General features: G+C 24.2%; 1 protein-coding gene across 3 annotated transcripts in view; it reads right to left on the reverse strand.

Annotated features, from left to right (window-relative positions):
* The window catches only part of LOC112682832 (Ig-like and fibronectin type-III domain-containing protein 2), a 93,471-nt gene that overhangs the window by 27,186 nt on the left and 50,610 nt on the right, over positions 1-15,675 (reverse strand). For all 3 annotated transcript variants that reach the window (XM_025553581.1, XM_025553582.1, XM_025553583.1), the window contains 2 exons: positions 13,114-13,219; positions 5,327-5,554 (listed from right to left, as the gene is read on the reverse strand). In XM_025553581.1, the coding sequence (XP_025409366.1) occupies positions 5,327-5,554; positions 13,114-13,174 (289 nt within the window). In that variant the 5' untranslated portion in view covers positions 13,175-13,219. The remainder of the gene's footprint in view (positions 1-5,326; positions 5,555-13,113; positions 13,220-15,675) is intronic.

Consider the following 15,675-nt stretch of genomic DNA (forward strand, 5'->3'; position numbering starts at 1 on the left):
AAATCGAAGATTTGAAATGAGGTAAACGTTAAATTTAGGATAGTCAAAACGCTGTATGTTTACAAATCAACATTTTTTATAATTTGAGTAAAAGGTTAGTATAATTCTGAAAAGCACGTATGTCAAAACCAGAAAACTTGAAATACAAATAAATATGTAAATAAAGTTATTTATTTTTTCAACATATTTGAATATAGTCATTAAATAATATTTGGTTGTAGCAAATATATATATATATATATTTTTTTTTTTAACCAAATCGCTAATATTATAATGGAAAAATATTTAATCTTAAAAGTTATTCTATTATAATTATTATAATCAACCCATACAAGTATAACAATCAATGAAAAATAATATATTAATACGTATAAAAGTATACCAAATACTTAAGTTGCAAATATCAATATAATTAATTTTTCGATATTTTCGGTACTATTTAACATAATTATTACATATATAATCTAAGAAAATTAATAGGAAATACAAATGGAAGCATGTTATTAATGCAAAAATGTTAGTTTAAATCATACTAAGAAGGTTATAGATAATGTTTATCTTCGATATAGTGTACTTTATTTAATTGTAAGAATGAGGCTTTAATACCTATAATATTTTACTAGTGGTAAAGAAGAAATTAATATACCATATATGAACATAAGATGAGTTTGTAAATAAAATCTGAATGCCTAGAGATCTCCTAATTTAATCTGTCTGGTGACACTACTGAGTACCCTCCCTTATTCTGTCAGTCTCGCTATGTAAACGTTATATCAAAATTACTTATTGTACATTCACATTGTAATCTGTACAGAAATGTTGTATAGATTTTAATAATATTTTTAATAAAAAAAAAATTTTAAAAAATGCTAGATTTGTCATAGTTTACTAATTAAACTGCATTTTATAAACAATATCTCATTACTTTTAGATTTTTATAAAGTTTGAAACTTTTTAATAATGTAATTAATCGCTTATAAATCAATGCGAATTCATAACGCAACTCCGCACTATATCCAAATTCAATTATAATATTTCATTTGGACTTTACGGTTTTGTACCTATGTAATTAGTAATAATACACTTATTAATTTAGTATACTATTTAAGTAAATTAAAAACAAATTGAACATCAAGAAAAAAACGAATGATACATAGTATTACTTTTAAAATTCACTGAATGTCAAGAAAATAATTCTATTGACTTTCCAGACCATAGAAAAAAAATGTTTTTAAATGTAATCAATTATTTTAATCATAAATAAATACTTAAACAAATAAAAAATATTAAAATAATTGATTTTAAATACTTACCATATATTTAAATACAGTTTGTATTTAATTATTGGTTTAGGCTTATAACTGAATGTGATAAATAATACAACTCAAAAAGTGTTGGGTTAATTTATAGATTATGCATATACATAACAATAATAAAAATCTAGTAGTGTTTAGGATGTATATTCGTTAATTACACTTTAAGATTTACAATCAAAAATTTATAAGTCAGATATTATTAAAACTTAACATTATATAGAAACATTACATTTTTATCAAGAAACTTTTGAATAAAATGTTATTATTATTCAAACGCACCTCAGTAGTAAGTCGTATTTTAATTTCAAAATTTAAAATGTTTATTGTTTATGTTTTTAATGATATGATTTGCTTTTTCAAAGACTTATCGAACAACAACTGAAATCCTTCGACCTGGACATAATTCTTAAGGATTATTTTAGTAATTTTATATATTATGAACAATATCGTCACACCCGCTCTACCTTTCGTGTAATTCTTCCACCCTATTCTAAACTATCCTAGTAACCCAGAGTTTTCTCCAGGACCCTTATCTGCTACGGAAAGGCGAGAATATTAATTATTCATAATCTAGGGATTTTCCTAAATGTGTATATCACGTTTAACAAATTACCAAAAGTTCTTATACAGAAATTGACGCGACTGTGAATTTCCTGTAGTGTAAATTTTGAATTTACTGCACCATTAATAACAAAGACATTTTAAACGCCACGGTACATGTAATGAAACTTTATTGAGTTTATATTGCATAAGGGTTGGAACAATACTAATCCACTAAGTCAGGTCAGAGTATACCGTGAAAAATGTGTTTTTTTTAGTATATTTTTAGATCAAAACAATTAAAACAAACATCAAATAATAGATTACACAGTCAAATACAAAAAACTTTTATCTAATTATTACAAAAAATACCTTTGTTTCTTTTGCTTTGCACAATTTATATTAAATTGATTTGGAAAATTTAACATTTTTTTTTTTTTTTGATCATCTTCACAATAAAAAATTTAAAGAATTATTTAAAACCTATTTTATTGAAATAATTTAAATTTGAAAGTATTTTTTTTAAAAAAAAAATTAAGAATTAATTTTCATATATTCAGTTTAAGTAGGTAGATATATTTTTTTATGATACGTAACATGAAATATAATTTATAATTATTTTTTGTGTTAATATAATATCAAAATTATTAAATTGTGTTTATTGATTTGTAAATTATGATTTAGTAAACTATTCAACACTATATTATATTTTATTTATTTCAATATGTTAATATTTTGTTAGTACAATGTGCCTACCTAATTTATTACACGTATAGTATAAATGTATTATAAGACAAGTGTATTTATAATGATAAAGATAAGAAAATATATGCGTCAGTATAACTTTAAAAATACAATTTTTTTTTCGCATCTTGAAGGATATGAGTTTTATTTTATTTATATTTATATATTTTTCAAAACTTTCGTTGTTTGCTGCATTAAATTATGAAACCTACTTTAATTATTATAATTTACTGTTGTAACAAGATATATGCATTTAAAAAAATGTATTTTCATATAATCTCAATTCAATTTGTTTAGTAGTTTATTTTAACAAAATTACCGAGAAAACGACTTACAAGTGTCTTCATATCACATGTTAAAATTGTACGGTTTTATGAATTACTATCGTTTTATAATATACAGATATAACCAGATTGGAAATAAAATGTTGTTGTAAAAGATTATTTTACAGCACCTATTTACCATTTACTTTTACCATTTTAGTGATTTACAACACATACATATTTTGCAAATTTTTAGTGTACAAACTTCTGTGCACCATGGATATAATATAATTTATTTAAATAAAGATATTTAAATAATTGTATATATAGTTCTAAAGTATAAGTTGTTAGTATCCGAGGTTACCGCTTATTAAGGTTAAGTACTGTATTTCTATAGTACAGTTAAGGATCTTAACAGCAGTTATTTAAGATATCTGTGGCAGATAACTATGATAAATTATTATTTATAATTAGGGAACGGATTTTAATTAGAATAAATATTTTTATGTAATTTTAACATCGAAAAATCTTCTACATATGTATACATTTCATTTTATTTCGAATAAGTTGATGCTAATTTATTTTAAATGTTATACAAATAAGTATAAATATTCTGTATTTTTGGTATTATTATGAAGTTTCCGTTTTTATTTAATATAAATTTAATATATCAAATTTAGATTTAAATGTTTCTACTGCAATAAAAAAAAAACTGTTGAGCTCATGGAAAAATAAAAATTTGCATAGTAATTTATCATTTATATTTGCTAATTTTGGATATTTAGTTGATACTATTTCTATATTAGAAGTTTCTAAAATACCATTAACGGAAAGTTTAGAAATAATCTACGGGTCTAAATAATCTAATTGCCAAAAAACAATTGGAACGTATTCTTGGAGAAATTGGAGTTTTAACCAATTCAAAGTTACAAAACCTACTGGGAAAAACACAGGATTAAATGCTGTCATATATATTAGGGATATACTACTAAACAAAACTCTAAAAAACAATTCAGAAATCGAATACAATCCAAATAAATTAACATGTATGAAATGAGCACTTTTAACCTCCATTTATGTGAACGGTAATTCAGTCAATGTAAATCAAGACTAAAATTAAAACGTCGTCGTTTTAAATTTTAAAAGTTAAAATTTGATATTTTACTTAACAGTTTCTCGCTAGAAGACAATTTAGGTAATTTAGAATAAATGTTTTTAATTTTTATTATAAATTATGAATTTTTTATATTCTATAATATTTTATTTTTAATTGAAATACTTAAAAATTATAAATAAATATTAAGTAATAAACAAATATATATTTAAATATTTTTAATTTTATATTAAACCATTCCTTATTTATAATTTGAAAAATTAACTATTTACAACATATCTAAATTTCTAAATTTATTTTTAAAAGAATTATATTCATAAACCGTAGTTTTTTTAATCCATAGAAACTTTAAAAATCATTAAAACCAACTATATTAACTATAATATTTATGTTTAAGATAAATTTAGGACTTTATATTGTAAAGTGTAATAGGATCACTTCTAAAATAAATTTAATAGTATTACTATTTGACCTGATATTTAGCATAAGTTTTTTTATGGATTAGATAATTTACATACTAAAGTAGAAGGATTTATAGGTAAGCAATTCATATGCATTAGTATGTTTCTTGATTTCCAGTGGGTAATTCGATAATTATTTAAGATTCCAAACATGAATTGCGAAAGTAAATTACTAAAACTTTGCCAAACTGCCAACTGGCATACTTATTATATTACAGGTTTATTTGTTGGTGGAAAACTTGAGTCATGATGCGATCAAAAATCTTCACAGACAGTATAAAGTTTTTAGGGTTATAAAAAAAGTTTTTTGTAAGAATATTCTGTGGGTGAACTTTGTTTTCTCTGTTTTTGGATCTTTTATTCTACTGTTAATACTAAGGTTCTGGATGGAAATTTCCGATCAAAACAGGGTTAAATAACTACTTAGGGAAAGATGTCTAATCGATTCCGTTAAGGTGATTTTTAACTATGCTTTAAAGATATGTACATTTTCATTCTTATTTTCTCTAACCCACAAAACTTTTTTGAATAAATAAATGAATTCATCTATCTCTTGAGAATGTGCAATTGCCATCACGAGCCTTTCAAGTATGTTTTAATCGATACAACTCTCTGTATACACACAAACTGTTTAAATGTATATTGTATTACTATTCAGTATACGTAGGTTTGTGCAAATTTATTTTGTCAATAGTAACAGAAGGATTCATAAATAAGCTTTTTGGTATGTTTAGTGTAAAGTGAATTGTAAATTTAATATATTGCCCAAAAAGGTTTCGAATAAACTGTGACAAAAGAATAATGTACATCTACTTTTTATCGTTTAAAAATATCTACTTAAATTACTAGGTATAAATTATCTACTTTACAAATATTTAATATTCTTACCTTTGTCGTGTAAAACCTCGAATCTTCTGTCAGCAGTTATTCTAGATTCTGCTGCAGTTAACACCTTCCAACTATGTCTATCTTTGTTTTCAGTTTTCCACAGAACAGTGTGATCTCCTAAATTTCTTACAACACAAGTCATCAAAGCCGAATCTCCCTCTTTAGAGTGAATCGGTTTCGCAGTGGGTTCCTGCATAATTGGTAGTTCAGCTGTGTCCAACAATCGCACTAAAAACAAAAATGAATTTAACTTAAATTTCAAAATATAGGGCATTAAGACGTTAAAATTGATCTTTAGTTCATGCTGCTACTATTATATTGTGTTTATCATTGTGTGGTATATAATTTCATCAATATTGTGTACAATTAGGTCAAAGTTCAAAAGGTGCCTCGTACATGACAACTGACAGCACATGACGTCCTTCAAGCCATGTCCTTGTTAAAATATTAATCGCCCCAAATCGCATTGATTAGGTAAAAAGAAGACAAAAGAGGAATCATTACATATGAGTTAACCATGTAAGGATTAATGTAAGGATTAACTAATATACATATCTGCCGTTTATCAGAAAGATAGGTATCTTAAAGGCCATTTATACTAAACAATGATCAAGTCTATTGAAAACAAAATCATTCAACCAATACTAGTTACTAATAATCTATCCAACACAATAGAATATTGATAAAAAATTGAAAGTTAATTCATAGTATATACTAAATAAAGTATTTAAATATGCATGGTATAATAAAGTAAATAATAACTAAATTTAGGTGCTTTATAATTCCGAAAAATGAAATTTTTCATTTTAGCCAACCGATTATGAATATGTTGTTAACTTAAAATGAACATATTCACAAAGTATCTAATTGAGATAATATTTGGTTTTATTGTTTTCAGACTAATCTACCTGATTTTTGAAATATTATTTATGATGTGTTAACGAAATCTATAGCAAAAATAATAATAATAAATAGGGAACGGATTTATATGTAATAAAAATACAAAAATATGTACAGATATATGTAAGTATAATTTATAAAATATGAGCTAAAAACATCCAAATATATGGGAAAAAAATAATTACCTATTATTATTAAATTATCAAAATGATTTATTACATTGTATTATTACAATATCTTTTAAATTATCAAATGTTAAATGTCGCCTATTAGGTATCAAAATATTTTTAAAACGGCTAAATTATCGTTTCACATCAACCGATGTATTAAAAGCATATTTCAAGCGCATACTATCAGAAGGCGATAATTCCAAATTTTTAGAAGGGCGTCTGCCACTCATTATATGTCATTGATTGTTTTAAAATCAATATAGCCTGGAATTTTTTTCTGCAACAGCATGAATTTTCTTTTTTTATAGCATCTATTGGTCCGCTTACGAATTTTAATCGCTGATTCAACAATTTGCATACTATCATTTGGGGACATATTTTTTATTAATAATTTTGTTAAATTATTTTTAATTAAAATTAAATTAAAATTTTCAATGTTTCATTTTGCATAATATTTTGAGCTTTTCCAATAGCAATAGAAGTTTCAGGATCTAATTTTGAAATAATTTCTTGTATTTTCGTACGAAGAAGATGTATGAATGATGAAATGATAAAAATATGTTTAAAAATATTTATAAATTAGTGAAATATGTAAAAATATGAAATTATACCAAAATATGTAAAAATATGAAAAAAAAATAATAGGAATGATTTAAATCATAAACATTTCTTATCTAATCTTCAATATCTCGTTTTAATAAAAATATGCATTTAAATGTAAATCCGTTCCCTAATAATAAACAATTTTCATAATAAATTATATTGTATATGATATTAATTCTATAATCACGGTAAAATTTGTGTTGATCGATGGTTGGTATTACTTTACTTAAATAGTAATTTTATAGGAAAATGAGTTAGTAAAAACATTTTCTTAACAAATTTAAAACAAAATGCGGTAGTGTTTACTCTATAAAATGTTAGCTGACAGGACTGAGAACAGTAACATACAAAAGACACCTGGGTCACATTCACTCGTAAATCTTTATGTTCTGGCCACACTACTGTATCTTTTATATCAATAAATAACATTGTAAAACATACAATGACCAAGTATTCGAGTATGCAGTGTCATTCGCAGGTGTCGATGTACACAAATAAACTAGAAAAATATACAAAAAAAAAAAATTGTTCTTATTTACTATTATACTTAATGAGAAAATTGAAATACTAAGTTTTAAAATGTCAATATAATATTAAATATAAAAGTTGAAGTATTATAACACGTTACAATTAAAAAAAAGTAAAATCCTTTTTTTTTTCTTTAAATATTAATTTGAGATTGAAACACGACGAAAATGTGCATTACATATTTACAATGACCTTTATTTGCAACCATAAGATAGAATATACTATTATTAAAAACACCTCGCAAATTTTTTAAAAAAAAAAAAAAAAAAAAAAACATATGAAACAGTAGATACTTGAAAGTTGAAACAAAGTTATTTCAAAAATAATTTCTATAGTAAAAGAAGAGAAATTCCTTCCACTTGTAAATCACTAGAGGTATACTTCAGAAATTATTGTTCCAAAAAGTATTGGGATAGTGAATTTATTATACTTGGTACAAAAACATTTTTACGTTATTATAAAAACCAAATACTCTTTATTAAGTGACTGGTACTCCACAGTTTCAAACACTTTTTAACAACGTTCTCAAAAAAATAAATTGAAAAAAAACCACATACAAAGTATAAAATATCTTTGAAAAATAAGTATGGAATACACTCATTGTATGCATATAATAAATTTCATTCATATAAAGTATTAATTTTGATCTGGCTAAGAGAAATTATTTATAATTTTAGACAAGAGTAAAAATTTAATAGAAAATTTATAACTACCAAAGTCAACTGATGTATAAAATTATTTGAGAAATGTATTATTTTATTGTATTCAAGTGCAGAGTAATTAATTTATAAATTATGAGATATATATTCTGTTCTATAAAATATAAGTAAAATATAAATTGTATGGTAAATAATTATTTTTATAAAATTGGCTGAAGAAGAATTACTTCGAAATAGTAAAAAAAAAATATTTATTTTATTGGTTATCCATTAATTAAACATTGTTCGACAAACACCTATTATTTTTTATTTACGTTTATAAAACTAATGTGAAATACTCATCAAGCAATTAAAATAATAAACATTGAGTAAGATTATTTTATCACATATACAGGGAAAATATTAAGACCTTTACAGTACCTCACTGACAAACAAAACAAAAACCACAACCGGTAATAATAGTGAAAATGTCAAACTGCTTTCATACTATCTTTACAAACTGCCATAAACATAAAACCACATATATTGGCCATCAAAACAGTAATGGTTCATCGATTCTCACTAATCTTGCTTATCTAATATAGTAGAAATGTACGAAAAAAACATGGCTTGTAAACCGTGTCAACTAACAAGAGGACGTTGTACCATTTAGGGGCTACTGTGTTCAATAGCCGGAACGAAACTGTGCCACAGTCATATAACACACGGCCTTCAAAAGTATACGACCTAATATTACATTTTTAAAATGTCATTGGCAAAATTATAAAAACAAAATGGAAAATAAATATTTATTTAAAAAATACACCATGTAAAACTGAGAAAAGAAACAAACACAGATGTAAAATTGACTAAAAGAAGAGATGCACGCCATTAGACACTTCGAAATTGTAAAGAATGTATATATTTTAGACTCTAAGCAAGCTGTTAATTTATGATTTTTGTACATATTTTTTTTCTGAAATCAGAACAGTTTTTCAATTTATTATATTTGTATGCATATTGTGTGAGTATTCTATATATCTAAACATTTGATAGATAATACAAAAATGTTATTTTATTACAATTATATAATGAATTACAAGAAGCCAATTTCATTAAATAACCATAAATAATCTTGAATAATCTTGGTGGTTACATTTTTAATAAGTTATACTTTGTAAGTTGTAACAGTTTCTACTTGTACCTAATAATTTTATATTTAATTATTATTAATGCGCTATACATTGAATGTTCTAAAAGTATTTATTTAAACAAATTAATTAATCAATATAAAAAAATAAAAGTAGTTCCCATAAATATTTATTAGAATTATAATTCAAAGATATATTCACTATTATTACAGATTTAAAATTATTTCAATCAATAGTTATATTGACTGTATTGGTAAGATGAACACCATTATAATTCGGATTATAAATCAACTTGAATACAAACTAAATGTCTGTATTAAATTAGTTATAAACTAAATTCTACATTTCCATAAGTACGTTTAATTAGTAATAATTTGATAAATTTTAACTTCATAATTAAATAAAGATTTAAAATGATACAATTATATTTTAAAATCATCTATACATTTTTCTAAATTTGTTAAAAACTACTTCCTAGAAAACTGAATGTTTTATTTTTTATTTTTTAACAATACATTTAATTTGCAGAATAATTATGACTGTGCTAAAAAGTTAGTCTTTGGATGGATATTATTTAAATATATTCTTCCTGTCATTATATTGTATAAAAACAATGCAAATTTTTAAGTAACTATTTAATATTTCAACAAATATTAAATTTTTACACGGTGAATCATACATAGTTTACAATAAAACTGATGAAAATAATATGAGTATTTCGAGGACACTAGACAATTTTTCTTTATTTTCATTTTTCAATTAATAAAATTCATCTAATTTAATTGATTTTAAATTACTTAAAAGTCTACAAGTTTAGGTTATAGAATTATAAAGTAATTTATTTAAACAAGGAGTTAAACAGTAACATACACATTAAAAAAAAAAGTTACGAACTTTCAAAAAAGTTAAAAATCAAAAAAAAGGCAAATTAATTGTACTATTACAATTTGTACAGGTTAATTTAATAAAACTATAATTAATTAATTAATGATATGTCTTATCAATATGAAACCTAAATAATTTAGTATACAAAAATATATACACTAAATAAATAAAACTATAATAAATTATTTTAATGCACATTATTATACATGGCTTAATATCAAGTATGGTTTCTAAATCTTCATAAAGAATCAGTATAATTAAGACAAATACACGAAAATAATTGATAAGTACTTAATTTATTTATTAAGTTTTTTATGACAAGATAAATAATTGTGAAGTATTCGAAGGAATATAAGTTTCAAATTCATTAATGAATTATCTCTATATAAAATTAAAAAAATTTATAATAAATTATATATATTTATATATTTTTGTTTAAATTTCTAAATAAAAATTTGCATATTTAAAAAAATATACATAAATTTAATACGAATACTATTATAATCAATGTTATACAGTCATGCATTATGACAGAATTAAGTTGATTAGTAAATAGATTTGATTTTATAGTTTAAACCTACGTAAGTACTTATTGAAACTATTAGCAACAGAAACGCATTCAACCACATACGTTTAAATAATTTGTACTATAAACTATTTTTTTATAGTTTATATCAAATATGTTATATGTTATCTTTCAATCTTTTTTAATTATCTACTTAGAATATAAACATTGAGTCAAAGCAAATTAATATCTGTGTAATTACTAATGTATGTGCTAATTTGTAACAGAATCACGCTTCCATTAGAGTTAATTTCTGGTACGGTTAAAGACGCAAAAAAAAATGTAAAATACAGCAATAACCATTAACTACATTTATAGTCACCGAGACTGAATTAAAATGATGTATGAAGACTGACAAGAAAAGTAAAAACTGAGTGTAGAAAAAAAATTATATGCCAAACGCTAATGATGTGTGGACCACTATCATCAACGAATATATTATTATTACATGCAATAGTAAATATGAATAAATACAAACAGTAGATGTTTGATTTGCCATTAGTGCGTCCCATCTAATTACCATACAAGACATTAATTTCGCATTAATCTGGCTACGGGATATCCCCAGGATAGCGGTACGGGTACTGTATTCTGTACAGACATTTTACGCCAAATTCAAGAGAAAAAAGCGAAAATCTCATGCCGGCGCCCGCCCTTTTAAAACGAATGGCAAGTATTAATTGTTCGCCGTTTTTGGATCCACTCCCAGAGCCCACGAAGAGGGCCAGTTGACTACGTTAACACTCCATACATTTCAACCCTATCTCTCTTAACGGCCGTTAAACATTAAAATTAAAATCCATTTTACCAACTATACAAGCACGACATAAGACTAAGTGGATCACCGTTCTGACGACTATTGTTCCACCGGACTTGGACTTCCAATTCGTTATTGATTTAAATCCGAAAAAATGAAGCCGACAAATGCAGCCAACGGTCAATGTGAATTAAAACGAGAAACGTAAAAAATATCAAATGAACAACAGCTAACTCAGAAAATTATTATATGTATTCCTCATCTTATCTTTTTTGCAAAAAAGGAAACAAAATATTTTAATAACAATCTTATTGATTTTCAGTGTACATAAAATATTTATAAATGCGTTCTAAATAACTCAGCTGTTAGGAGTATTAAATCAAACTACGTAATTCCATTAAAAAAACATAAATTTCTTTAGCACTAACATGTAATTTAATCATTCAATATTTCAAATTAAAATACGTGAACATTTGTATCTTATTAAATCGGAAATGTTAAGAATAAATAAACGTCACATTCAGTATTTCAGCCATTTAGTAATAATTATGAATCTTATGTTTTTAAGTATAATATCAATGAATATCAATGTAGCAAGATTTGAAGGTAATAACAAATAATATATTTAAAAAAAAAATACGGAGTCAATATTAATTAGCATCGTAGTTAAATATTATTCTAATTTGTAAAAGAAAATGAGTTTTCCTCCAAAATACTATAAAAAACCAATTTTATGGAAAACTATAGAATTACATTTTTTTAATAGCTTCATAAAAATCAAATTAATATCATAAACAAAAGCATTCACAACAATATTCGACGATATTTGAAGGCTACAAATTTTGATTGAAATTTAAATTGAATTATACATATTGCTTTTGCTTTTGAGATAAAATAATTTAAACTCCTATTCATTATAATATATTATAATATAGTTAATATTTATAATCACAGAGCATTAACGTTGGCATCACATAATAAATCAAATAACTAAACTATGAATATTTCATTACATTTTCAAAGAAATTAAACTCTCAGCAAAATATAAACTATAAAGTGACAAAGGAAATATTAACTAGTTAAATATTGATAAAGTTTTTTTTCTATTAAATATTAATAAACAAACATTATAATACGAGTAATTTGCTTAATTATTTAGCGAGCTAAAACATGTTTATATTCATACTGTATAATAAATATATACCATAAATAAATTATACATTCAAAATATTTTCGTTAGAACTTATGTCTAATAGTATAAACAAAATCATTATTAAAATAAATTTGTACTACAAATTTTCTAATCAAGAAATTAAATAATTTTACATATGAAAACGATCAAACTTCTTGGCTAAGTTATCACTGAAACATATTTAATTTAGTCAATAATAGACTTTTATACAATTAAGTATATGATATATGTATAATATACAATATTACACTTTTAAAATATAATTTTGTTGTAATGTGCGAACAAAGAAAAATTAAAAAAATAAAAAAAATAAAATTTTTTAAATTACAATCATAAAATCTCATAAAATCTTAGATATTATACAATAAAGTATAAATTGACAAAATAAATAAACTTACCATTATGGATAATGTTAATTAAAAGAAGTACAACCGGACCAATGTGAATGTTGACAATCATGATGGCTCCAATCAGCTGATCCGGAGTATGTACTTATGTTAATCACTAAAAACAAAAATAAAAAAAACACACATAATGAATAACTCGATTACTATATTGAACTAACTTATGTATATTATTATGTTTTCGTATATCTATATGTGAATGGCTATGTTACTACCGACAACCGCAATGAATGAGTCTGTGATTTTATTGTGGTACACTCAACAATCACCAAATGTTCGATCCGTGACTGGAAGTTTAAACTGGAACTAATGGAGGGGAAACTACAAGTAATAGACGTGATGAAATCAGATCTTAAGGATCGATTAACAAGATCCATCAGCTTATGATTTTTAAAGATATAAGTCAAAAAAATATTTTTAAATTAAATTAACAAATATTCTTCTTTTAAATGTGTTTATTAAATTAATTTAAAAATATTTTTTAGATTACATTTTAACATTTTTAATAGATAAAATGTAATCTAAGCTAAACTAAATTTAACTATTATACATAATATAAACAATTTTAATATCCATTGAAAATAAGTTCAACTGACCTTATAATTAGTTCAATTCGCAATTAAAACATATGTTTTGCAACATCTTTCAGCTACAAACGGTATTTCATTTTAATACCATAGGTATTTTGCACTCAACTTTTATTCATGGATAAACTTGTGAGTGTATTTGAATTTTTAATATCATGTAAAATTAAATTGATAAATACTTAATTATGCTTTTTTATAAACTAAGTAGCTTATGGATTTTTAAATTAACGTGGTCAATAATCATCCTTAATTTAGTTTCGATAGGTAACTCGAAATTCTATACATCTTTGATAAAATATTAGATCTCTAAAAATAATTTGACAATCAAACTATCTCAATCGTTCAAATGTTTAACAAATTTTTCTAGTTTTTCTTAGATTAAAATGATTACAAGCTCAAGCCCTATATTAAATACATATTTTAGTTTTATATTTCATTAAAAAACTAGAAACTTTTTCTACTTCTGAGCTGAGCTAGGAATATGTTTAAAGTAAAAATTACCTTTTTATTAGTCAAAATAGTTCGTTCGAGATATAAATCACATTATGATATTATGAAAAAATTGTACATGTATATTAATGAAAAATTAAAAGAAATTTGGACAAATTTTATTAAATTGTATGTACAAACCATGAAATATTTATAAAATAAAAGAGCAATGTATACGAGTACATATTTTCAGCCTGTGAGCCAGTGAAACATTGTTAATTAAATGATAGAATATTATAACCAATTGCTATCATTTGTTTTTAAAAGAATAAAGATGATCAGGTATAAAAGGGTTTTTGGTGAAGCCTTCCAAAACGATTGAGTTACGATTATGACCAAATATGTAGATATAATATCCCATGGTTGTGTTGATAACGGCAATTGGGCGGATCTCGCTTGTGAATAGTGTTATGGAAATGTACAATGCGGTATATCGCCAATCATTTTAAGGTGGTACCTATACCAACATTTTGATTCCACTCGTATTATAATTAATAGATTTATAGATTAATAGCAATAGTCTGCGCAACGTTGACGGATCTTATATTAGTGTGAATTTATAACGAGCAAAATCATAAATTATTACTCTCCACCGACAGGTGTATAGAATGCAAAGCAAATATTTATTTATAGTTAATATATCACTCACTATTCCCAAGAGCTAAATTAATATAATATATATATGTGTGTGTGTTGCAGTCATCGCGTTGTCCGAGTTCCAGCGAATCCAGTAAAGGATGAGTTATACATATATTTCTCATAAAATTCCGTTAACTCAATAACCCGAGAGAAAAATAGTGAATAAAAAAAAATTAAAAAGAATCCTTGATAAAATAATTGTGTGTGGTTTATTTTAAGGGGTGTATTAAATTATTTATGGGCCAAGCAATCGATTCGATAGGCAGCAAGTCCTTGGGGTTATAATCCAAGAAACATTAAAAAAAAATCGATATATATATATATACATATATGCATTCAGCTCGACGTTACCTACACATGTACACATATTAAGATATAATATACATCCACATACATACATCGAAATAAAAATAACGTAATGGCATAGCTGACATTACGAAATCGTAATATTAAGTTAGCTAGATCAAATCGATTCGTCATAATTTGCCAATTCAGCCGTATTCAGGTTTTAATGCAATTATGATAATCAATCACAAATAGCTGTTATTTACTGGTTAGAGTATTTTTTTTTTTTATCCAAGTGTAATGAACCAAATACAATAATGAAATTTAGTGTGAAAAACAGTATGGCCTAGGACCATAGAGTGAGTCTCGAAGAACTATTTTTACGATATACGTTCGGATATTTGCTACTAAAATGTATGTACAGTTTTAAAACGTGGATAAATTGTTTAAAAAAATTGCATACATAAATATTACCATCAAAATAATATTGATTTGTTATTCTTAAGTACGAACAAATTAAATAATATTTCACATTATTTTACGTTTCTGCAGTATA

This window comes from Sipha flava, unplaced genomic scaffold (genome assembly GCF_003268045.1).
Source record: "Sipha flava isolate LNK unplaced genomic scaffold, YSA_version1 212_pilon_pilon, whole genome shotgun sequence".
NCBI lineage: Eukaryota > Metazoa > Arthropoda > Insecta > Hemiptera > Aphididae > Sipha > Sipha flava.